At 42.7% G+C, this 26,011-nt stretch overlaps 1 protein-coding gene across 1 annotated transcript in view; it reads left to right on the top strand.

The window, feature by feature from the left end:
* Positions 1-26,011, top strand: part of PDILT (protein disulfide isomerase-like, testis expressed) — a 45,547-nt gene that overhangs the window by 15,075 nt on the left and 4,461 nt on the right. Inside the window, exons 3-9 of the mRNA XM_010837135.1 lie at positions 8,100-8,233; positions 9,722-9,859; positions 13,130-13,240; positions 13,322-13,447; positions 18,850-19,047; positions 22,343-22,463; positions 24,945-25,123. Of these exons, the coding sequence (XP_010835437.1) occupies positions 8,100-8,233; positions 9,722-9,859; positions 13,130-13,240; positions 13,322-13,447; positions 18,850-19,047; positions 22,343-22,463; positions 24,945-25,123 (1,007 nt within the window). The remainder of the gene's footprint in view (positions 1-8,099; positions 8,234-9,721; positions 9,860-13,129; positions 13,241-13,321; positions 13,448-18,849; positions 19,048-22,342; positions 22,464-24,944; positions 25,124-26,011) is intronic.

The following is a 26,011-nucleotide window of genomic DNA, read 5'->3' as shown; positions in this document are numbered from 1 at the left end:
TGCTATCTAGGTTGGTCATAACGTTCCTTCCAAGGAGTAAGTGTCTTTTCATTTCATGGCTGCAGTCACCATCTGCAGTGATTTTGGAGCCCAAAAAAATAAAGTCTGACACTGTTTCCACTGTTTCCTCATCTATTTCCCATGAAGTGATGGGACCAGATGCCATGATCTTCGTTTTCTGAATGTTGAGCTTTAAGCCAACTTCTTCACTCTCCACTTTCACTTTCATCAAGAGGCTTTTTAGTTCCTCTTCACTTTCTGCCATAAGGGTGGTGTCGTCTGCATATCTGAGGTTATTGATATTTCTCCCAGCAGAGTACATCATGTGAAATGTCAGGCTGGATGAAGCACAAGCTGGAATCAATATTGCCAGGAGAAATATCAATAACCTCAGATACACAGATGATACCACCATAATGGCAGAAAGCGAAGAAGAACTAAAGAGCTTCTTGATGAAAGCGAAAGAAGAGAGTGAAAAAGTTGGCTTAAAACTCAACATTCAACAAACTAAGATCATGGCATCCAGTCCCATCACTTCATGGCAAATAGATGGGGAAACAATGGAAATAGTGACAGACTTTATTTTGTTGGGCTCCAAAATCACTGCAGATAGTGACTGCAGCTGTGAAATTAAAAGAGACTTGCTCCTTGGAAGAAAAGCTGTGATTAACCTAGACAACATCTTAGATAACAGAGGTGTTACTTTACGAACAAAGGTCAGTCTAGTCAAAGCTATGGTTTTTCCAGTAGTCATGTATGGATGTGAGAGTTGGACTATAAGGAAAGCTGGGAGTGCCGAAGAATTGATGCTTTTGAACTGTGGTGTTGGAGAAGACTCTTGAGAGTCTCTTGGACTGCAAGGAGATCCAACCAGTCAATCCTACAGGAAATCAGTCCTGAATATTCACTGGAAAGACTGATGCTGAAGCTGAACCTCCAATACTTTGGCCATCTGATGCGAAGAATTGATTCATTAGAAAAGATCCTGATGCTGGGAAAGATTGAAAGTAGAAGGAGAAGGGGATGACAGAGGATGAAATGGTTGGATGGCATGACTGACTTGATGGACATGAGTTTGAGCAAGCTCCAGGAAATGGTGACAGATGGGGAAGCCTGGTGTAGTGCAATTCATGGGGTCTCAAAGATTAGGACATGACTCACCAACTGAACTGAACTGAAATATATGGATGCAAAAATGTATGCACAATGTGTAGAAACAGTGGCTGACTTTATTTTTTGGGGCTCCAAAATCACTGCAGATGGTGACTGCAGTCATGAAATTAAAAGACCCTTACTCCTTGGAAGGAAAGTTATGACCAAACTAGACAGCATATTAAAAAGCAGAGACATTACTTTGTCAACAAAGATCCATCTAGTCAAGGCTATGGTTTTTCCAGTGGTCATGTATGGATGTGAGAGTTGGACTATAAAGAGGACTGAGCACAGAAGAATTGATGCTTTTGAACTGTGGTGTTGGAGAAGACTCTTGAGAGTCCCTTAGACTGCAAGGATATCCAACCAATCCATCCTAAGAGAAATCGGTCCTGGGTGTTCACTGGAAGGAGTGATGTTGAAGCTGAAGCTCCAATACTTTGGCCACTGATGTGAAGAGTTGACTCATTGTAAAGGACCCTGATGTTGGGAAAGATTGCAGGCAGGAGGAGAAGGGGACGACAGAGGATGAGATGGTTGGATGGCATCACTGACTCAGTGGACATGAGTTTGGGTAGATTCCAGGAGTTGATGTTGGACAGGGAGGCCTGGTGTGCTGTGGTTCATGGGGTTGCAAGGAGTTGGACACGACTGAGCGACTGAACTGATCTGAACGTGTAGATGAATAGATAGATGGATGGCATAAAACTGATGAACACAGAAATGCTCAACACAACCCTTCCTTTATTAGTAGAATGTCCCCATTGTGTATGTTGAATGATTCAATCACAGAAAACTGAGCCTGTCTTTTAGCAGGGCTCAGCATTTAGCAGGAGAAGGCAATGGCACCCCACTCCAGTACTCTTGCCTGGAAAATCCCATGGAAGGCGGAGCCTGGTAGGCTGCATTCCATGGGGTCGCTAAGAGTCGGACACGACTGAGCGACTTCACTTTCACTTTTCACTTTCATGCATTGGAGAAGGAAATGGCAACCCACTCCAGTGTTCTTACCTGGAGAATCCCAGGGACGGGGGAACCTGGTGGGCTTCCGTCTATGGGGTCGCACAGAGTTGGACAGGACTGAAGGGACTTAGCAGCAGCAGCAGCAGCATTTAGCATGTTTGCAAAAATCCTATTCAAGAGTGGTTGCAAGAACCAAAGGGGTAGAGTGGAGAGGGCCACCATGTGCAGGAGCTGCAGGCTGCCTTGAAGCTCTCAGAAGGGACACAAAGAGAGTATGAGATACACAGGCCAGACTTGCAGAAGAGCCTGCCTCAGGGCAGATTGCATAAAAGACTTGGAGCCTCCTCCTAGCTGGTTTGTAGGAGGGTAGTGTGTGAGGGAGTAAGAAGAGAAAGAGATGAGGAGAGAGGATAGGAGTGAGAGAAAGGATAAAAACTGCTGCTTCCTGTGTGCTGAGTGATACCCTCAGTGGCTACACACTGACCTAAGCGAGGAGTCCTTTGTGATGTGTTGGTTTAGGGGAGGGCTGTGAAAAAAATAAAAGCCTGAAGTTACTTTGTTAAAGTACATATCTGCTCATGGAGTTACTCAGGCTCTTGGGATACCCTCACTTCCGAAAGGACAGGTGAGGTCCAACTGCACTTAAGGGTAAAAGGGTTGCAGCATAAAGAGGACTGTCTGAGCCCTCTTTGTGCTGGGGGCCAGTGCCTGAAATCTCCTCATCTTTCAGGAAGCGTCACCATCACCTCCTCTAGGAAGTCTCCCCTGATTGCCTGGGTCATGTGCCTGCCCTGTTTCTGTGGTACTGTGGGTACTGTCCTTCCTCCTCAAGATCTCACCTCTCACCTGAGAGCACAGGACAGAATCCAATCTCACCTTCTTTTCTGCGATCTCTGAAAAGGCTACCAGAACTGGTGGACACTGTGACTTCAAATCCTCACTATGTACCTGAGGAGCAGCCACTTCCTCCCATCGAATTCTGATTTCTTCATCTGTAAAGTGTGAAGGGCAAAGATATCTACCTCTGAGGGTTCCTGGGAAGAAAGATAAGTGGACATGTCTGAAGCATTTACTGTGTTACAGATACTGTTCTAGGCCCTTCTCAGACATTATGACACAGGGTAGGAGGTGCTTTTACAGGTGGGGAAACTGAGGTGCAGAGAGTGGAATAACTCTTAAGGCTCCCCAGCTAATAAGCAGTGAGATTCACAAACATTTTCTCTAAAGGACCAGAAAGTAAATATTTCAAGCTTTACAGGCCAATCTCTGTTGAAACAATTTAACTCTGCTGATGCTCTGAAAAAGGAGCCATACACAAACAGATGTGGCTCTGTCCCAATAAAAATAACTTATAAAATTAGATGGCTGGTCAGATTTGGCCCATGGGCTATAGTTGATGGATCTTTCCTGCACATTGTTCTGTCCTCTAAGTAAATGGCAGATGTGGTTATTATTATTGTTCAATCACTCAGTCATGTCCAATTCTGTGACCCCACGGACTGCAGCACACCCAGACTCCCCTGTCCATCACCAACTCCCGGAGCTTGCTCAAACTCATGTCCATTAAGTCAGCGATGCCATCCAACTATCTCCTCCTTGGTCATCTCCTTCTCGTCCTGCTTTCAATCTTCCCACATCAGGGTCTTTTCTAATAACTTGGCTCTTCGCATCAGGTGGCCAAAGTAATGGAGCTTCAACTTCAGCATCAGTCCTTCCAATGAATATTCAGGGCTGTTTTCCTTTATGATTGACTGGTTTGATCTCCTTGTGGTCCAATGGACTCTCAAGAGTCTTCTCAAAAACCACAGTTTAAAGCATCAATGTGGTTATTATTATCCTCAAATTATTACTTTTCTGACCCTAGACCAGGGCCTGGAATGCTTAGGTTTTTAATGCATATTTTTGTGTTTGAATGGGGTGGTATTAGAAGGTCCCCACTGCAGCAGGCTTGGAGTAAAGAAGCCAGCTGTTATTTGTACTAGGCTTAACCATCTCCTTCTTCCTCAGTATGACCCTCAACCATGGAAAGAGACTATGGAATACTGGGATGGAGTCAGGGCCCAGATTTTAGGATGAGCACTAGCTGTGAGAACTTGAGGCAGCCTTGATCTATCACTTCCTAAAAAGAATGACTTGTGCCAATTCTGCCACTTGATAGGACTTCCCTGAGCCAAGCAGGTGATGGTACTTTACTGGCCTCCTACACTGTGACTTGTATGAAAATTTTCCTCAGATGCAGGTTGGGTTTAGTTCTTGTTGAGTCAAGTTCAGGTTCTCCTCCGGTCTCCAAGGACTGATGGTGGGAGACTTGGCTTTGACCATCTCCGTTGAGGGAGGGAGACTCAGGCTGCCTCCAGGCCCTCAATTAATGATGCATTCACACCTTGTGCCTGGAAATATGCAGCAGAGTGACGGCCCCAGTTAATTATTGGCACGACATTCACACCTCAGTTGTCACTGTGTCCTCTGGCTCAGAGCCGAGCAACAGGACAGGCATCTGCATAGTGGGGACAGTGCCCAACACTCAGAAACAAACTGTTTACCAGACTCAGAGCTGTCTCAGTCCCATGGGGCCCAGGGGGCCAAGTGGAGTCCACCCATCCCAGAGAGGAGGGTTCAAGATCAAGTTCCCTCACAGTTATCTAATGACTCATTAACCTTGTTCATTCATCCCATGATTTCCTGAACACCTACTATGAACCAGACATTACAAGATGTAGGGGAGGAAAACTTTTCCTTTCTTCCCTTCTAGGTTCTTTGAGGGGTCTAATAATTAAATGGACATAAGAGAGATTAATGAAAGAAAAATTAATTTCATATGTACAGGAGTCCCAAAGATATGAGGCTAAAAAGAAGTGATCAAAGCAGGCAGATTTTATACCTTTTAGACAAAGAAACAATAAAGTTGTGAAGAATTGACAAGAAAAAAGGGGTTGGGGCTTGGGGTAGAAAATTAGTGAGGAAGTAACCAGGTTTGTTTATATAGCCTTCTTGACCTTAAAACCCTATGAGTCGTAATAAGGATGTCATCGACCCTGCTAGTGTTGGGAGGGTACCGCCACATGGGAGATTTATTTCCTGCTTTCAGAGGGATAAAGAAGAATCAGAACATCTTTTTTGCACAGGCTATTTCTCAAGTACCTTTAATTCAAAATAATATGCCAAAGTAGTAGAATTTGAGGTGGCATATTCTATTATCCTTCAGGAGCTACTGAGAAAGTTAGCAAAAACTCATAACTTCAGAAACAGAGTCAATGAGGAAAATATAACAGGTCATAATATAGAGAATGATTGAAAGGAGAGTAGGAAAAGACCAAACTGAGGATTAAATAAGCAGGATGAGATGCACTTGAGGGCTGAGAGGAAAGGACAGCCTAGGTGGAGGGACTGGTGGATGCCACAGCCAGTGTGCTGGAAGACAAGGGTGTGACTGGAGAGTGGCCACAGGGAGAGGGAAATCAGGGCAATGGTCCTGATGACCTGATATGCAAACTCGTTTGAAGGGATTTTATTCACCTTTTTTGACATTTTCAGAATGTCTAAGCTAATTTCTTTCAGGTCACTTAGAAAAAAATAATTTCTTCAGGCAAAGCCTTTAGGAGAAAGGGTTTGTTTTCATGATGTGTGCCTCTTTCTTCCTAAAAGATGGCTTGGACCACTGTGAAAATAGAATCTCAACATTAGGCTGGTATCTGGGTTGGAGGGGTGGGGATGACTGCTGTGAGTGGAACCATGGTCTGAGAATGGCATGATGCCTCCCCACCCACTCTGACCCTTGAGACCACCACATCATCCTCTTATGAACCTTCAGAGGCTTGACTCACCGTGACTTTTTTAATGGCCTAATCTGTATCTACTGAAGCTGGACATTGTGTACCCATGACCAGAAATTCTTGTCTTGGGCATGTACCCAACAGAAGTGCATATAATGTGCCCCTAGAGACATGCCCAAGAATTAATTCTTAATAGCCCCAAACTGTAAACAAACCAAATGCCCATTAATAAGGAATGGATAAATAAGTCATGGAAATCTCACACAACAGTGGGAATGAATCTGAAAATGCAACATGGAGGACTCTCACATGTGTAATGAAGCCAGATCCTCAATCACATACTGTATGACTGTTTACATGCAGTTCAAGAACAAGCTGTTAGAAGCTAGGGTAATTGTTACTTCTAGTTACCTCTAGGTGAGAGCAGGGTAGAGGCTGGGAGGGGGCACATGGGGACTTCTAAGGGGCTGATAATTTTCTATTTATTTATCTGGGTGGTATTTACACATGTTTGTTCATTTTATGAAAATTCATCAAACTGTATATTATAATTTGTGTACCTTTCTCCACGTTGCTGCTGCTGCTGCTAAGTCGCTTCAGTAGTGTCCGACTCTGTGCGACCCCCATAGATGGCAGCCCACCAGGCTCCTCTGTCCCTGGGATTTTCCAGGCAAGAACACTGGAGTGGGTTGCCATTTTCTCCTCCAATGCATGAAAGTGAAAAGTGAAAGTGAAGTCACTCAGTCGTGTCCGACTCTTAGCGACCCCATGGACTGCAGCCTACCAGGCTCCTCCGTCTATGGGATTTTCCAGGCAAGGGTACTGGAGTGGGGTGCCATTGCCTTCTCCATTTCTCCATGTAAACATACTTAATTAGAACATTTTTAAAGGCCTAATGTTCTTAGGAAAGGTAAGTAAAGACACTTGGTGCCCTTTCCAGTCAATTTAACAATAATGTCCTTTTCAGACAGTTGAACAACACTGTGTGCATTCCTCAAGCCCCAGGCTGCAATTTGTCCTACCACAGGGGCTTTGCACAACCTGTTTTCTCTGCCTTTCCTTCTCTAGCTACTTCCTGTTAACTCTTACGTATCCTTCAGTTTTCAGCTCCTAAGTGATTTCCTCCAGGATTTCCTCCTCAACTTCACAGTGTAGGTCATGTATCTACTGGTCCACAGAATTTTGCTTCTTAATGCTAACTTTGGGTGTGACTACATACTTGTTTGTGCAGTTATTTAACAATTATCTTCCTCAACAGAATGAGAGGTGCATAGCAGAGGCAAGGTCTTATTTCTGTTCACCATTTTATCCCCAGGACCAAACACAGCACTTTAACACGGCACTCCAGTGCATATTTATCAAATGAATGAATGAGTGAAGGAATGAATCATGAGAGAAGGAATACAGGCTTTTTTATGTCATACAAAGCTACTCACAACTAACATTGCTCTAGCTCATAAATTCGTTTTAAATGATCCATTCTATTCTATAACAGTCTTTGACAGAAAATATTTTCATTATCTGCCATTATATAACATCGATGATCCTAGCAAGCACAGTCCATTTGTAGCCTTGTGTACATTTTGGCACACTATTATGTCTCCCAGATATGGTCGATGTGTCTCAATTTTAGAAGCTTTCTGCATGCTTGGCATTTCCTATATGATAGCTGAGAAATGGAAGTCAGGATAGATGACCTTAGAGGACATCCATGTCTCAGCTAACGAATGGGAGACACACGGAGATAATGGAATTTTCCTAAGGGTGCAGAAAAATTCTGCTGGTCTTTACCTTTTAAATTTTTATATTTAAAAAAATAAATCCATCTTCCTTTTACTTTGAATGGTGAATAAGAAAACACGGCTGGGCATGCTTCCTCCTCTGTTTGATTCCCAGGTTCACTAGTGGGGTGGCCACTAGCAAGTTGAAACCTCAATATGTATCCCATAGGGCTACTATGGAGACTTAATACATGCAAAATGCTCAGCACAGTGCCTGGTCCTTGGAAAGTGTTCGGTAAAGTTTAGTTGTTATTAAAGTTTACATCCTTGGGGCTCAGGTTGAGGAAGAGAGGAAAAATTGACCTTGGCTTTCAAGGGGTGGGAATCTAGGGCAAGAGGTTTTTACTCATTTAACTTGGGGAAGATAGGCCTTGCTCCAGTTCAAGAGGAAACTTCTGTGCGATCCATTTAATTGTACCTCTCTCTCCAGGAGTGGTTGAATCTACTGCTTTGGTTGTTTGGTTGAGAAGACAAATTAGCCAGAAAGCATTTCTGTTCTCTAACAGCAATGAGATAGCAGAGTTTGTGAATTCCAGGCCCTTGGTCATCATCGGTTTCTTCCAGGTACTGCATTCAAGAGGTGGGAGGTGGCTTCTCAGTTTCTAAGGATTCCTATGTCTGGGAAGGTGCATGGGGTGAAGAGAGGTCTTCCATTTAGGTTAATTCCATGCCCATTTTTCCTTTTTCAATGAGTGGTTTTCTGGGAAAACTGGAAGGATAAAAAAGAAAAAGTGGAAGCTGAAATGGCAGGAGGAGCTAACTACAAAGGCAGATAGTAATGGGGAGAAAGGAGAGGAGATTAGTATACTTTGAACTGGTTTTGATAGTATCAGATCAGATCAGTCGCTCAGTCGTATCCGACTCTTTGCGACCCCATGAATCGCAGCATGCCAGGCTGATCTTTTTGAGGTCCACTTAGAACATCAATGAATAATAAATGATTTTCAAATTGCCCCTGCTTTTGGAGAATGAGTTTTTTATACATCTTTGCTCATTTCCTGTAACTTTGATGACTCTTCCCTTTTTCTGAGCAGAAATCAGAACTTTGGGGTTATATTTATACATGGGGAGAATTTGTACTTTTTTCTCTCCCATATTACATTTTGACATTGTTTTGGGCCACAGTTTTCTTTCAAGCTAAAGAATGAAGGCTGAAACTACAGTTATATCTTAATATGAAGTTCATATTTGTTACTACATGTGATCAAATCAATGGCCTCTTCTGAAAGCAATTAAGGACTGTGTGTGCATGTGTGCTTAGTCACTCAGTTGTGTCCAACTCTGCAACCCCACTGACTGTAGGCTGCCAGGCTCTTCTGTCCATGGGGTTTCTCCAGGCAAGAATATTGGAGTAGGTTGCCATATCCTCCTCCAGGGGATCTTCCCAACCCAGGGATTGAAACCAGGTCTCCCACCTTGCAGGCAGATTCTTTACCATCTGAGCCACCAGGGAAGTCCATTTAAGGACTAAATGTTATTAATAAAAAGTCTCAACAACTGTGTTCAGACTTCACACTCATACTTGGAAAAGGTCAAGTTTATCAATTCTCTCTGTTTATCTCTGTGGATTTGCCTATTTTGACCTTAGTCATAGCCATAGAGGAGAAGGCAATGACAACCCACTCAAGTACTCTTGCCTGGAAAATCCCATGGATGGAGGAGCCTGGTGGGCTGCAGTCCATGGGGTCGTGAAGCGTTGGACACAACTGAGCGGCTTCACTTTCACTTTTTACTTTCATGCATTGGAGAAGGAAATGGAAACCCATTCCAGTATTCTTGCCTGGAGAATCCCAGGGACAGAGGAGCATGGTGGGCTGCCATCTATGGGGTTGCACAGAGTCAGACACGACTAATGTGACTTGGCAGCAGCAGCATAGCCATAGAAGTATTCTGGGTGTGAAACATCCATGAAGGTGGATTTAGGTAGCCTACCAAAACCACAGAACTTGGAAAGGTGAAGAGTTGAGTTAGTCACCATTTTCACCCTGTCCTTAAAATTGCTAGGCATTTTGCTTTCTGTCGAAGCCTCATCAAACATCTCTCCCCAAATAGGACTTGGAGGAAGAAGTAGCAGAGTTGTTCTATGATATGATTAAAGACTTTCCAGAACTAACGTTTGGAGTGATATCGATTAGACATGCCATTGGGCGTTACCATGTCACCCTTGACAGTGTTATAGTGTTCAAAAAGGTAAGACTTGAATTTTATTGCTAGTGACGGGTCTCTAGTTCAAAATAATGAACCATGCATGGGCTTTGGGTATAAATTCTGGTTCTGTACTTGTGAACTAAGTGGTATTGACTAGTTGGTTTCTGGGAAACCAGTCTCTAGACGTCTGTCTGACCTTTCCATCCATTTCCCATCGGGAGCTCTTCCTTTCCTTAACCAGTAAATGCCATTAATTAAGGGTCAGTCTTCTGCCCTGCATTTTCTTCTGGTCCATCCATATACCCATGATTTACAAATCTCCATCTCCAGCCAGACTCCTCTAATCTCCAGACCTTTAAATCCATCACCAGACGTCTCAACATGGTCAAGCCTAAAGTCATGACCTCCCTTCCAAACCCTCTTCTAGTATTCTCTCTCTCTTTTTGTGAATAGCAGAAACATTTATTCCACCCAGCAGCCACTGAAGAAAAGCAAAGTTCAAAAACATTTCTTTGATTATCTTCTCAGTTATAAATAGAAATAGGCATTTTTGTCAAAGAAGACATACACATGGCACATGAACACAACACAAATGTTCAACATCATGAATCATAGGGAAATGCGATCCTCTCACAGTGCGATGTCACCATCACTCCCAGCTCCTCTGTAAACAAAATCAGAACACCTAGGCATCATTCTAACACCTCTCTCTTTTCCATCCCTGCTAACCGATCCATCAGCCCAATCCCATTGATTTTTAAATTTAAAATGTTCCATGAATCTATCCACTTCTTTCTATTGCTACCATCATAGATCAAGTTGACCATTCATATCCCACAGCCTAGTGCAACATACATTCAACTGGTCTACCACATTTTGTCTTGTCCTCTAAAGAGATATCTTTTCAAAATTAAAATCTGATGGTTATTTTCCTTCTTCTCATTGAAAGCCCTTTAACAGTGTCCTATAATTTTTAGGATAAATATGAGTCTTTGATGAGACCCACAAGGCTTTCCACAGTCTAACCTCTATTACAAACTGCCCTCCTCTCCCTCTCTGGGATCTAGATCTGAGCTGTTCAATACAGCAACCACTAGTCACATGTGACTATTTACTGTAACATTAAAATGTTAGTTCTTCAATCAAACTAGCTATTAGTAGATAGTGGCTACTATATTTAATATCATTGATTTACAGAGCAAATCCATCATCTCAGAGAATTCTACTGAAGTGTTACTTTAGACTCTGTAGTTTGGTTCCTAGAATATGCATTATTCCTTCCCTACACAAAGCTAAATCCTTACAATAACCATGTTACTTGAAGACACGGCTCAGAGAGGTTAGGTTACTTGCTCAAGGCCACACAGGAAGTAGATGAAATGATCCAGATGCTGGTTGACTTCTCATAGGGAAGACTGTGAGCCATTGGTTTTACTTAGGCCCATGAAAGTCTGAAAGATTCCAAGCTAGAGAATAAAATAACCTGATTTGTGTTTTTGAATGGACAACATAGAGTCCAGAAGTAGATCCATATGCATACTGAAATTTAGTATTTAATAAAGATGCTGTTTTAGACTAGTAGGCAGACTATGTTATTCAGTGACTAGCATTGAGAGAATTGGGTAGCCGTTTGAAAAAAGCTAAAGCTAAATCCATAAGTCATTCCTGCCACCAAATTAAATTTCAGCTTGATCCCTGATTTAAAAATATAATAAAACTGTGGAAAGACTAAAAGACGCCATAGGAGAATTTGCTTTCTAACCTTGGAGGGAGGGGAAAAGTCCCTTTATGAAGCATGACAGAAACCATAGAGAATATGAAAAGAAACCACTATTAAATTTGGACCATACAAAAAAACATTAAATTCTGAAGAATAAGTGAAGGTCACTCAGCCGTGTCCAGCTGTTTGCAACCCCATGGACTGTACAGTCCATGGAATTTTCCAGGCCAGAATACTGGAGTGGGTAGCCATTCCCTTCTCCAGGGGATCTTCCCAACCCAGGGATCAAACCCAGTTCTCCTGCATTGCAGGCAGATTCTTTACAAGCTGAGCTACCAGGGAAGCCCTCTGCAGAACAAACCCAGTCACAAAATAAAAAACGAAACAGCAAACTTGGCATTGCATTTAGGAGAGATTTGGTTTATGTTAATGGTTAAGAACATGGGCACTAGAGTCAGATTGCCTGAGCTGGAATTTTGGCTCCATGTCTTAGCTTAGCTTAGTTTAGCTTAGCTTAGCAACTCTGGGCAAGTCACTTCACTCCTCTGTGCCTCAATTTTCTCAACTGTAAAATAGGCAAAATAATAGTATATGGCTCAGTGAGATGTTATGAGGATTAAATGAGTTAATACATACATGTTTAGAACTGTGGCTGGTACAACTTGATCTCTCCATAAGTTTAATTAGTATTATTAAACTATTATTATGACCAGACAAGAGTGTAGGCTTTATCAAGAGGACAATAAGGCTTATGTTTAAGAAAGAGTCGCATTTTAACATCACTCTGGCTGAAGTTTAGGGGACAGATTGAAGGGAAGCAGGGGGATAAGTTGGAAGACTATTAGGAAACTATTGTAGGAGCCCAGGAAATACGTTTGGATTAGAGGTTGGAATTGGTATAGATGTAGAGAAGGAGATGGAGTAGAGAGAAATAAGGAGATAGCTACTTTTTTCTCCTTCTCCCACAGACTTTGATCCTGTGCTACAGATAATTTATATCATTTTCTGTGTTAATCCAGTTCCTTCTGAGAAGCAGTCATCAAGCAGGATTAGTCATGCAAAAATTAGAGGAAATGCCTGTGAAGGAAAACAGAAAGGGGGGTGGGGAAACTTATCAGACCATGATGCAGATTCGACCCTTGGAAGGAAGGAAGGTGAAGTGGAAGTCTTTGATTGCAGTGTAGTCCTAAGAAAGTTCATCAAAGTCCTCCATAAGAGAAGTCCTGCATCTTCCAGAAATGGGCTTGCCTTAGTATCCTTGAAAAATTCATTGGTTAGGAGCAGTGTGTGAAAAACTGCTCAGCATCAGCACAAATACATTGACAAGATTTCAGAGCAAGGCAGATAGGGCTGTCAGTCAACTATACTCCCTGCTCTGTAGACCAGAGATTTTCATGGCTTCCCTATATCCATATTCCACCCTCAGGTTAGTCTGCTCAGATGTCTATATTTATTAAGTATCTAGATTATATGTCACACCTGTTACCATGGTGTTTCCCTTTTATCCTAGGGGAAAATCGTACTATTTACATTTATTAAATGGTTATGTCATGGATGCTACTGCCATCTAATTTTTTCTTCTATTGTCCAAGGGAAGAATTGTGAACCGCCAGGAGCTTATTAATGACAATGTCAACAAACAAATCCTCAATAAACTCATAAAAGAACAACTCACAGATCTTGTTATTGAATACAACACTGAGGTCAGTGAGCAAAGGGTCTCAGGAGGAGGGTAGCTGCGGTAGCTGTGTGCACAAAATGACTTGTTTTCTTTTGAATTTCAGAGTAGGGATCTGATTTACGAATTGAACATCCTGAATCACATGTTGCTCTTTGTCTCCAAAAGCTCTGAGTCATTTCGTATAATAATGCAGCATTACAAGTTGGCATCGAAGATATTCCAAAACAAGGTTTGTGGAAGTTGCCATTGCTTTTTAGGGTTCTTTGGATAGGAATCAAAGCCCTGTAGACCCTGATGCCATCCATCTGCTTTGCTGATTGTAAATGAATCTAAGAAGAATTGGCATATTCATTTGTATACCTCCTGATTTGCAGTCTTCTTCCTGCCCAGTGTCTCTTTCTTTCTCACCAAAGTTTTGCTTTTCCTTCCCTCATCTTTTTGAGAAGCCTACTACGGTAACATGATTGTTTTGGCTGCTTTTTTGATGGACCAGGCTCTGCTAAGAGTGGGTGACTGCACTGTGGCTAGAATCTGGCCTGGAAGAGAGGGGAAAGCAAGACCTGAGGTCAGGGACTGTGAAAAGCCTGAAGATGTGAAGCAGTACAGACAGCAGTTGCTGGGGTTCTAGGATTCAGCATCAACAGGCTTCGGTGCAAATTCTCTTCCTCTTACAAGTGATTTTGTCTTAGATGAGTTTAATCTCTCAGTCTCAGTCACTTTCAGTGAAAAACGGATAATTAGAGCAAGAATTAGAAGTGCTTTATGTAAAGGAATGAGCAAATGTACAATAAACAGTGCTTACTTTTATTATTATCATTAGAAACACATCAGTGTTTCCGAAGTATTATATCCATATATATGTAGTTACCACCGTCTGGATTATGGAGGCTATTTACTTCCTTTTTCTCTTTATTTTTATAAGAAGTAAGGTAATAAAATTATTCTGAAATTTAAACAAAACAATTAAAAACTTTGAAGACTCAAATGAACACATAATAAAGCCACTATGCACCAACATATTTAAAGACCATGCTACATCCCACATCATTATTCTCCAGGAAAGCTGTTCTAATTACAGAAACATCTGTTGTAAATGCATTCCTGTGTGTGTGTGTGTGTGTGTGTGTGTATGTGTGTGTGTGTGTGTGTACGTGCTCAGTCGTGTCCTACTCATTGTGACCCCATGGACTGCAGCCCTCCAGGCTCCTCTGTCCATGGAACTTCCCAGGCAAGAATACTGGACTGGCTTGCCAGTTCCTTCTCCAGGGAATCTTCCCAACCCAGGGATCCAATCTGCTCGTCTTATGTCTCCTGAATTGGCAGGTGGGTTCTTTATCCCTAGCACAACCTGGGAAGCAATAGTTCCTGGTTTATTCAATTTTAACCTAGATTTTTGATGTAATTAAATTGATTACAATCTGATTGCTTTCCCGCTATTTTTGTTATAATGGTCAATTTGTTGTTGCTTAGTCACTAAGAGACGGAGAAGGCAATGGCACCCCCACTCCAGTACTGTTGCCCGGAAAATCCCATGGATGGAGGAGCCTGGTAGGCTGCAGTCCATGGGGTCGCTAAGAGTCGGACACGACTGAGCAACTTCACTTTCACTTTCCACTTTCATGCATTGGAGAAGGAAATGGCAACCCACTCCAGTGTTCTTGCCTGGGGAATCCCATGGACAGAGAAGCCTGGTGGGCTGCAGTCCATGGGGTCGCACAGAGTCGGACACAACTGAAGCGACTTAGCAGCAGCAGCAGCAGTCACTAAGAGAAGTGAAAGACAAAGCAGAAAAAGAAAATATACCCCTCTGAATGCAGAGTTTCAGAGAATAGTAAGGAGAGAGAAGAAAGCTTTCATAAGTGAACAATGCAAAAAAAAAAAAAAAAATAGAGGAAAACAATAGAATGGGAAAGACTAGAGATCTCTTTAAGAATATAGATACCAAAGGAACATTTCATGCAAAGATAGACACAATAAAGGACAGAAATGGTATGGACCTAACAGAAGCAGAAGACAGTAAGAAGAGGTGGCAAGAATACACAGAAGAATTGTACAAAAAAGATCTTCACGACCCAGATAATCACGATGGTGTGATCACTCACCTAGAGCCAGACATGCTGGAGTGCGAAGTCAAGTGGGCCTTAGGAAGCATCTCTGTGAACAAAGCTAGAGGAGGTGATGGAATTCCAGTTGAGTTATTTCAAATCCTAAAAGATGATGCTATGAAAGTGCTGTACTCAACATGCCAGCAAATCTGGAAAACTCAGCAGTGGCCACAGGACTGGAAAAGGTCAGTTTTCATTCCAATCCCAAAGAAGGGCAATACCAAAGAATGTTCAAACTGTTGCATAATGGCACTCATTTCACATACTAGCAAAGTAATGCTCAAAATCCTTCAAGGTAGGCTTCAACAATATGTGAACCGAGAACTGCCAGATGTTCAAGCTGGATTTAGAAAAGGCAGACATACCAGAGATCAAACTGCCAGCATCCTCTGGATCATAGAAAAAGCAAGTTCAGTTTAGTTCAGTCCCTCAGTCATGTCCGACTCTTTGCAATCCCATGAATCACAGCACACCAGGCCTCCCTGTCCATCACCAACTCCCGAAAAAGCAAGAGAGTTCCAGAAAAAATCTATTCCTGATTAATTAACTATGCTAAAGCTTTTGACTGTGTAGATATCAATAAACAGTGGAAAATTCTTAAAGAGATGGGAATACCAGACCACCTGACCTACCTCCTGAGATACTTGTGTGTAGGTCAAGGAGCAACAGTTAGAACTGTACATGGAACAACTGACCAGTTCAAAATCGGGAAAGGGATATATCAAGGCTGTATATTGTCACCCTGCTTATTTAACTTATATGCAGAGAGAGTACATCATGAGAAATGCCAGGCTGGATGAAGCACAAGCTGGAATCAAGATTGCCAGGAGAAATACCAATAACCTCAGATACGCAGATGACACCACCCTTATGGAAGAAAGTGAAGAGGAATTAAAGAGCCTCTTGGTGAAGGTTGAAAGAGGAGAATGGAAAAGCTAGCTTACAACTCAACATTCAGAAAACTAAGATCATGGCATCCAGCCCCATCACTTCATGGCAAATAGATGGGGAAACAATGGAAACAGTGACAGACTTTATTTTCTGGGCTCCAAAATCACTGTGGATAGTGACTGCAGCCATGAAACTAAAAGACACTTCTTGGAAGAAAAGCAATGACAAACCTAGACAATGGATTAAAAAGTAGAGACATCACTTTGCTGACAAATGTCCATATAGTCAAAGCTATGGTTTTTCCTGTAGTCATGTATGGATGTGAGAGCTGGACAGTAAAAAAGGCTGAGCACTGAAGAACTGATACTTTTGAACTGTGGTGCTGGAGAAGACTCTTGAGAGTCCCTTGAACAGCAAGGAGATCCAACCAGTCAATCCTAAAGGAACTCAACCCTAAATATTCATTGGAAGGACTGATGCTGAAACTGAAGCTCCAATACTCTGGCCACCTGATGCAAAGAGCTGATTCATAGATCCATTGACAAGACCCTGATGCTGGGAATGATTGAAGGCAGGAGGAGAAGGCAATGACAGAGGATGAGATGGTTGAATGGCATGACTGACTAAATGGATATGAGTCTGAGCAAACTCCAGGTGATGGTGAAGGACAGGGAAGTCTGGTGTGCTGCAGTCCATGGGGTGGCAAAGACTTGTACATGACTGAGCTACTGAACAACAAGTTGCTAAGTCATGTCCGACCCTTTTCTGACCCCATGGACTGTAGCCCTCCAGGCTTTTCTGTCCATGAGCTCTCCCAGCAAGAATACTGGGGTAGGTTGCCATTTTCTTCTCTAGAGGAATCTTCCTGACCCAGGGATTGTATGCACATCTCCTGAATCATCATGTGGATTCTTTACCACTGAGCCACAGGGAAGCATAATTGCTTAGCCATAATTCTTCTAGATTGATTTTTTAATTTATCTCTTTAATCTAGATGGAATTTATTTTGGCATATATCAAAAGACTGAGGTTGTTGATTGCCTTTATCCCATTTAGCAAGCTTGTTGAATGTCATTCATGATTGTGCTCCATTTTTGAGGCAAAGTTATACAGTTGGATAAATATTATTCCAACAGGTCATGCCCCTTATCTTGTTCTCCTCTAACAAATGTTTACTGAAAATATACATGGTTTTAATATGTCTACTTTGTTTTTCACTCTCTCCCCAGCACCTGGAAGACTGTCTGATACACAGTAGACTCTTAATATTTTGAATCATGAATGACCTGAGAGTGTCCAAATCCAGAGTCTTCAAGAGCCTCTAAATGGTCTCCTTTCACATTTTCTTCTTATCTACAACCAGAGTGGCCTTTTTAAATTATCACCATGTCACACTCTGGCTTATTATTCTCAGAAACTTCTCATCTCTTTCATATCAACTCTCGGCTCCTCACTGTAGATCTGACCTTATCTCTCACCATCTCCCATGACTCTATCCCTCATGGTGTTGTAGCCACACTGGGCTGCCTCTCTGTTCTAGAACACTCTAAGTGTTCCCCATCCCTCCACCCAGGCCTTTTCAGTGACAGTCTTCACTGCTTAAATAAGTGATCCCCTGACTAGTTACTCATCACTCAGGTCCAAGCTCAAATGTCATCTCCTCAAATATGCTTTCTGACCTTCTATTGAGCCCCTATGTCACCCTATCTGTGCAGTCACTCTCTCACAATGCCCTGTCTCATTATCCAGTTGGCACTCACTCATTGCTATCTAGTTGATTAATTTCTTTACTCATTTCTTGCCTGTCTTCTCCACTAGAACGTGAGCTCCATGAAGGCATGAATTTTGTCTACATTGTATCCCCAGTACTTGGTAAAATTCCTAGTAGTCACTCCACAAATAGGTGTAGAATGCATGGTTGAATGAGTTATGAGTTTCCTAGACGGAAGAATAATTTGGAATAATAATGAGTTGACATGTAGTGAGCAATTTTCTACCTCCCAGTCACTGAACTAAGCCTTTTATATACAGTATCCTGTTTCATTCTCACAGCAACCCTGTAATGTGGATACTATTGTAATTATCACTTTACAGATAAGAAAACTGTAGCACCTAGAGGGGACATTACTGTTTTGCCCAAGGAACTGAGAAGAAAGCTTAGGATCTCCTGACTTCCTGCAGTTGTATGTCTTGCACAAGGATGATGAAACCAGGATGACAGCTAATGCCTGTCTATGCAGTGGTGTTCAGGACTGCACCTGATGAAAAGGAGCCTTTACAGAGATGCTCCATAGATGCTGCTATTTGCATTTCATTAAGTGCCTTGCCGGGCTTCCCTGGTGGCTCAGACAGTTAAGAATCTCCCTGCAATGCAGGAGACTCGGATTCAATCTCTGGGTCAGGAAGATCCCCCAGAGAAGGGAATGGCTACCCACTCCAGTACTCTTCCTGGAGAATTCCATGGACAGAGGAACCTGATGGGCTACAGTCCATGGGGTTACAAAGAGTCAGACATGACTGAGCAACTCAAACTACTACCACTACAAGTGCCCTCTCGTAGCTTCCCACAGTTTCTCTCCCTCGCCCTCTCCATAACTCCAGTCCAGACAGACATGGGTTTCATTTGATTTTGCAGATCCTTTTCATCCTTGTGGATACAGATGTGCCCAGAAATAGACGTGTCTTCAAATACTTCCAGATCAGAGAGGTCGATGCCCCATGTATCCAAATCCTAAACTTAAGCTCTGATGCAAGGTACAAAATGCCTTTCGAGGAAATAACCTACGAAAACCTCCGGAACTTCGGCCAGAGCTTCCTGAATAGAAAGGCTAAGGTAAGCCCATCCTTGGATAATGATTATTCAGAACCTCAAAATAATTCTTTTTTGGCTGTGCTGGGTCTTCACTGCTTCGCTTAGGCTTTCTCTAGTTGCAGTGAGTGGTGGCTACTCTTCGTTGTGATGCTCGGGCTTCTCATTGTGTTGGCTTCTCTTATTTCCCAACATAGGTTCTAGGCAAGCTTGGATTCAGTAGTTGTGGTATACAACCTTAGTTGCCCTGAAGCATGTGGAATCTTCCTTGACTAGGGATTGAACCCACGCCCCCTGCATTGGCAGGCAGAATCTTATCCACTGTGCCACCAGGGAGGTCCTCAAAATAATTCTTTTTCTGTCATTCTGCTGGCTTTGGGCATCTGAATGGAAAAGTCAGTCTTACGTTTCTTGTGATGAAATACCCACATCTCCCCATCTCAAATCTATTCAACGTTTGATATGTCCTGACCTTATAATTCCACCATTAATTCGTTATTCTTAATTTTAAGACATTTTCTCTATAGGAATCTCCAATTGAAATGAGCACTCCCAGCCTGGCATTGTCTCAAAGTAGGTTCTTATTCTTCTTTCAGACTCTAAAGTGAAAGATTTACTTGGGCACAGGGTAGATGCTTGCTTGGGGAAGAAGATGGGGTGGCATATATGGAGCAATCAGGACTTAACCTCAAAGACTTTAGGGACTAAGGAGGAGAGGCTTCAAAAAGAGGGCTACAAACACTATGTTGCCCCATTACATAACCACCTGCTGTTTATTTAGCTCTTGCTGTATCCTCAACCACCTTTCTGAGTTACTTCCTGCTGAGTTAGGTGATCATATTGTTTATTTTTCCAAATGTGGACACTTTTGAGAGTAATGGGAGCATTCTTTGGAAGTATTTTAAATGGCAGGAATAAACTGGGATACTCCAGGCAAACAGGAATGTATGATCACCTTATTTTGGAGGGCTCCCTCTACTTCTGTCCATCCCCACACAGACACTGCTTCCTCTGCAGCCTTCTCAAATGAAAGCTGATTTTTATTTTATGTACAGCATTATCACACACCAGTTGGTAAGGCTGGTGTCCTCCATGCCACTTCTAAACCATTTCTCTTCCTCTTGGCTTTTAAAAACTCCAAATTCTTTAGATTCCATGCCTTTAGACTTTAGACCACCAGCTCCTGCCTCCCATGGCTGTCCTGGTCACTTCCCTTTCACTTTCTGAGGATGCAGACATGCCCTCTACCCCTATTCTGTCCTTATTTACAGAGATGTCAATATCCAAAACCCTCATCTCTTCTCCAGTAATGGTATGTCCATGCCTTCTCAGCCACTTGCTCTTAGGGCCATACTCTAGAGATGGCAGCCCCTCTGAAAGCCTGATTTCACCCTTCCTGTCCCCTCAGTTCCCTTCCCTAGTAGCCACATGGCTACAACCCCTTACCCTTTTCTCGTGGCTCCAGTCTCCTGATCTTATTTCATAATCCCTTTAATGCCCTCCTTTGTTAACTTGGATTCCATGTCCATCACCCTGATGATGATTCCCTTAACTCCTCCGTCCCTTCCACCTTCTACCTCCTCTACATCCCCTAGCATTTCCCAGGCAAAATCACAACTCCAGTTGAACCCACTTAACTTTCCTATAGATTCTAGGCCAATTCTGGAAAAAAAGAACATCACCCTGAGGCAGGCTGGCTTCATGGAGTCACAAACCAAACCCCCTGTGGGCTCTTAGAAATGTTCTGACATTTATAGAAATTTCACTTAATGTGTTCATTCTCTTAATCTTGGAGTCTATTTCTCCTCAACCTCATTCCTACTTTCAGTCTGAGCTGAGTATTCTAATATATCCCTAAGAAAATAGAAGGTTTCAGACAGGGTCCCCTCATTTTCTATCACCACATCTGCAGATCTAAGATGGAGCTCTGCCTGTCCTCTTTTTCTCATTCTGGTTATATCTCAGGAGGTGTTTGTCTTCCTCTCAAGGACCAGCACATCCTCTTGTGTTCTTGGGACAAAGAAGAGCATCTTTCATCTGACCTATAAGATGTCACGAGTCTGATCTGGCCCATTACTAATTCTCCATCATTTTCTCCATTTCCCATCCCTCACATCCAGTCCCCTCACAAAGAATCTTCAGGTCCTTTCCAGAGGTGGGGGTAGGGATGAGGGAAGCTATTGTAGGTGACAAGGCTGGTGAGTTGGGCAAAGACCACACAGCAAGGACTTGTAAGAATATTAAGGACTTGGTATTCTAAAAGCAATGGGAAGCCACATTTGCCTGGTGAAAGTAGAACCTGCTTTTAGAATAAAGGTGTGAAGAGGATTAGGAGGAGATAAAGAGAGGACACTGTAATAACAGTGACCTAGATGAGAGATGAAAGCTACCTGGCCAAAGTAGTAGCAGTGCAGACAGAAAGGTGTGAATTCAAGAGATATTCAGAAAACAATGGTTGCAAAGAAAAATACATGTTCTGAGATTTTTCATCGCCTCCTTTAAAGAGAAGCAAGAACTGAGTTCATTTTTTCATTTGTTCACAATATTGACTGAGGTCTCATGATGTACCAGTACTCAGTGGTACTCAATGATAAGGGAAGAAAAGTCCTTTGTGAGGACTCAGATAGGGACACATTAATCACATAACCATAAAATAAATATAAATGATAAATAAGTGATACAGGAAAAGTACCAAGTATTATGAGAATTTATGAAAGCAGGGCTGTGACCTAGTCTGGGGGAGAGTCAGGGAAATCTTCCTCTGAGATCATTCTGAAAGACAAATCTAAGTTAGAGATAATTCTGATAGAGAAGGGCGCATGGGAATGAGGAAGTGGGCAGAAGGCTAGTCCTTTGAGTGAATAGACCAGTGTGGCTGAAGAAAGCGAGGAAACAATGATGAATGTGGAAAAGGTGGCGGAAAACAAAGTATAATATATATTTTATAGGTGACATAAGTGATCCTAGTTTGATTCTTGGAATAATTGAGGACAGCTATATTTTTGGGAGAAGGGACATAGACTAGTTTAGATGTTAATGATATGAAACCCACTCTCATCTAAGAATTCTAAGAATCATGTATTTGGAATTCTGGAATCCACCCTGGTTTGGGACTCTGCTGCCTTCTCAGCCCTCTGACTCCATGCCCTGGACAATCCAAGTTACACATTTAGCTCATGACCTTTCTTAACATTTCAAATGCTTTCCCAAGGCTGCTATAAAAACAAGAGAAAATTTTCTATTGTTTCCAGCCGTGGTGGGGACCCTAACTGCCAACCCATTTCTGGAGCTGTTAAAATGTCTCAAATTTATTTCCTAGAAACATCTATCCAGTGAAGAAATTCCAAATTATTGGGACCAGGGGCTGGTTAAGCAGCTTGTTGGGAAGAACTTCAACGTCGTCGTGTTTGACAAGGAAAGGGACGTGTTTGTGATGTTCTGTGAGTATCTCTGCAGGGGCCTCTGGAGGCCGTGGCTCTAACGTTACTTTTTCAAGTGGAGGTTCCTGAATTCTTGGGTACCAAAATCTCCAAAATCTACCAAAGCATCATGCCAAGAATGGTCTTCAGATATCCATAGTTTGGCTCAAGATGCTATCAGCTACAAAGCAACTCTCCCCCCAGATCAAATTCTTGAAGCGTGTGGAATACCTTTCACGTAATCGAAGCCTGTGGCTATTTGTAACAACAGTAATACTGATGGCTAACGCTGATTGGATGCTAGAGCCGCCAGGCCTGCACCATCACACTACACTAGCTCACTCAATCCTCACACCTTACTTTTGAAAGTAGCTACTTTATTGCTCTCACCTTACAGGTGAGTATACAGAGTCCCAGGGAAGTGAAACTTTACTGAAGTTAGGCAGCTAGTGGGTGACCTTAAGTAAGTAAGGGATTGGAACCTAGTCAGCCTGAATCCAGTGGCTACACGGGTAACTGCTGTACCAGCATAAGTTAAGTAACATCAGATAGCCCATATTTAACATACCTGAGTTGGGGCAACCAAAATGAAGACTCACATCATACATGTAAAAGACCTGGAACAGTGTCTGGCATGTTGTAAGCACAGATAAAAGGCAGGTACTATTTATTGCCATTGTTTCCCTTGTTATGACTGTTTCCAGTGTTCACCCAGGGACTGTTGCTCTTCCTCCATTGTTTCTGATTTGCATGTGAAACCAAAGCGAAGGGACCTTCTCTTTTACCCTGAGACACAGAGAAGGGTGGCAATGCAATGACTTCAGATACCTCTTTTACTTAACAGGAGGAGTTGATATTTATTGAGCACTGATGAGTTTGCTGTTTATACACCTGCTCTCATTCCTCCTCCAACCAAGCCTCTTAGGAAGGTACAGTGGATTTCCCCATGATACAGATCAGGGAACCTAGCCTCAGAGAGAAGAATTACTTTACCCCAGATCCCATAGCAAGTAAACTGCAAGACAAAAAGTTCAAATCCAGGTCTGATGCCATCATTTCCTAGAGGGTGAAACAAGGACTGGGTTACATTATGCAGGCCTTTAAAACTCTCATTAAAATGGACATTCATCCACGGAGCCAGGTGTTTATAAGTCTGCATGGCTGAATAACCATGATCTTTTGCCTTTAAGTGAGAGCCTGGGGAGGCCTTTCTTTGCTCGTCTGACACTGGGAGTCTTGAGAATGCTCACTTGGTTCTGGTAAAAAACCAAACTGGTCTCATTTTTTTGGAATCAGGGTTGTCAGATTAGCCTCCCGCCCATAGCCATTAGGCCCCCTTGGGTTCCCACCCAGGGCCTGTTGATCTCCAGGGAAGCTGCCAGGATGCAGCCAGGAGAGTAGATGATCACAGAGGCACTCAGTCTGTAAATGGAGGGATAATCATCCAAATGTAATACCCAGGGACTTTGAGCCACTCCTCCGACAAAGCCAGAATCTTTAATGGAACGAATAAGGCAAGGTTGTTTCCCTTCCATGGTTGGAGCTGGTCCCAATTCTCCCCACAGTTCCAGGTGTCTGGACTGTCCACAGAGCTTAGGGAACTATCTGGAGGGGAGTCCAGTGTCTCTTTCCCAGGGATAGTTGTACTTAGCTCAACCTCATGTTCACTTCCTAGGTGGACTCTCCTCCATGGGACTGAAAGGAGTGTGATACAATGGTCACAAGTCAAAGCAGCCTGTCTGCTAATCCCACTTCCTCTGCTTAAATCACTAAGTGACCTTGAGTTGTAAGCTTAACCACTGTTGGAAAACTCTTGTGCTCTCTCTCACATACACAAATACACATACTTTTTGGCAGAACATAAATATTTTTTTCTTGGTTTGGTTTTCCTCTTCAGCTGGATAGAAGGAAATGTTAAAGGGAAATCAGAGAATAGAAGAAAATGTCCCAACATGTTAATGTCTGAGTGGAAAGGGGACTAGGTTATTATTTTTTTTTTTCTAGTTTATGTAGTGATGATCAGATACTATAGCTGAAATGTAAGATAACCTAAGTGAAGTAAGTGAAAGTGAAAGTTGCTCAGTTGTGTCTGACTCTATAGTCCATGGAATTCTCCAGGCCAGAATACTGGAGTGGGCAGCCATTCCCTTCTCCAGGGGATCTTCCCAACCCAGGGATCAAACCCAGGTCTCCCATGTTGCAGGTGGATTCTTTACCAGCTGAGCCACAGCCCAAGAATACTGGAGTGGGTAGCCTACCCCGTCTCCAGCAGATCTTCCTGACCCAGGAATCGAACTGGGGTCTCCTGCATTGCAGGCAGTTTCTTTACCAACTGAGCTATCAGGGAAGCCCAAGATAACCTAACATACTATTAAAAGAGACAGGGAGTGCAATTTGCATGGCAGCAGACCATTAGTGGAGCACAGTGATGGTGTCTACGGGGCAGTGTGGCTTTCAGGGTCTTTATGAGTGTGAGCTTGAGTGATGGCCCTTCTTTTCCAGATGCACCCTGGTCCCAGAAGTGCATGGTGTTATTCCCAGTGTTGGAAGAACTGGGCAGAAAGTATCAAAACCACTCCACAGTCACCATCGCCAAGATTGACATCACAGCAAATGACATTGAGCTGACGTACCAGGACCGGTACCCCTTCTTCAGACTCTTCCCCACTGACTCTCAAAAAGTGAGGGGCTCTTGGGATTCACATAACTGGAAATGTTATATTATTGTCAAGGACTCAGTTTCTCTCAGTCTCCCTCTACCTTTTACAAAATCAACTTCATTCTCAGCTCCAACTCTTATTATCTTTTCATATTCAAGTTAGAGAAAAATTTCCACTAGCTTTCAGAAAATTCCCAACTCAGTCTGATTGGGTCCCCCTAACCCAATCATTGTGGCCAAGGGAATGTTGGTGTTTTGATGGTCAGGCCTAGGTCAAATGGTTCCCTCTGGTATTAAAGCTGAGCTTCACTCAGACTATATGGAATAAGGTAAGGGGAGTCACCATGTGAATATTGGGGGTGGGGTGGTACCAGAAGGAAGACTGCATGATGGAGACAATTAAGTACTTTACACTTGGTTATAGAGCCATTGAACATCACCAGTGTTCATGGAATACATACTTCATGCTACTTTGGTATGTGGGGAAGGACGTCAAAGAATCACAAGCCAAGGTCCCTGATCCCAGGAAGAGTACGATTAAGTGTTGGGTAAAGTCATGGAATGTGAAGTCAAGTGGGCCTTAGGAAGTATCACTGCGAACAAAGCTAGTGCAGGTAATAGAATTCCAGTTGAGCTGGAATTCCAGTTGAGCTATTTCAAATCCTAAAAGATGATGCTGTGAAAATGCTGCACTCAATATGTCAGCAAATTTGGAAAACTCAGCAGTGGCCACAGGACTGGAAAAGTTTTCATTCCAATCCCAAAGAAAGGAAATGCCAAAGAATGCTCAAGCTACTGCACAATTTCACTCATCTCACATGCTAGTAAAGTAATGCTCAAAATTCTCCAAGTCAGGCTTCAGCAATATGTGAACCGTGAACTTCCAGATATTCAAGCTGGTTTTAGACAA

Source organism: Bison bison, unplaced genomic scaffold, assembly GCF_000754665.1.
Source record: "Bison bison bison isolate TAMUID 2011002044 unplaced genomic scaffold, Bison_UMD1.0 scf7180017864072, whole genome shotgun sequence".
Lineage (NCBI taxonomy): Eukaryota > Metazoa > Chordata > Mammalia > Artiodactyla > Bovidae > Bison > Bison bison.
Note: the sequence above shows the minus strand (reverse complement) of the source record. Positions and strands in the feature narration are given on the sequence as shown.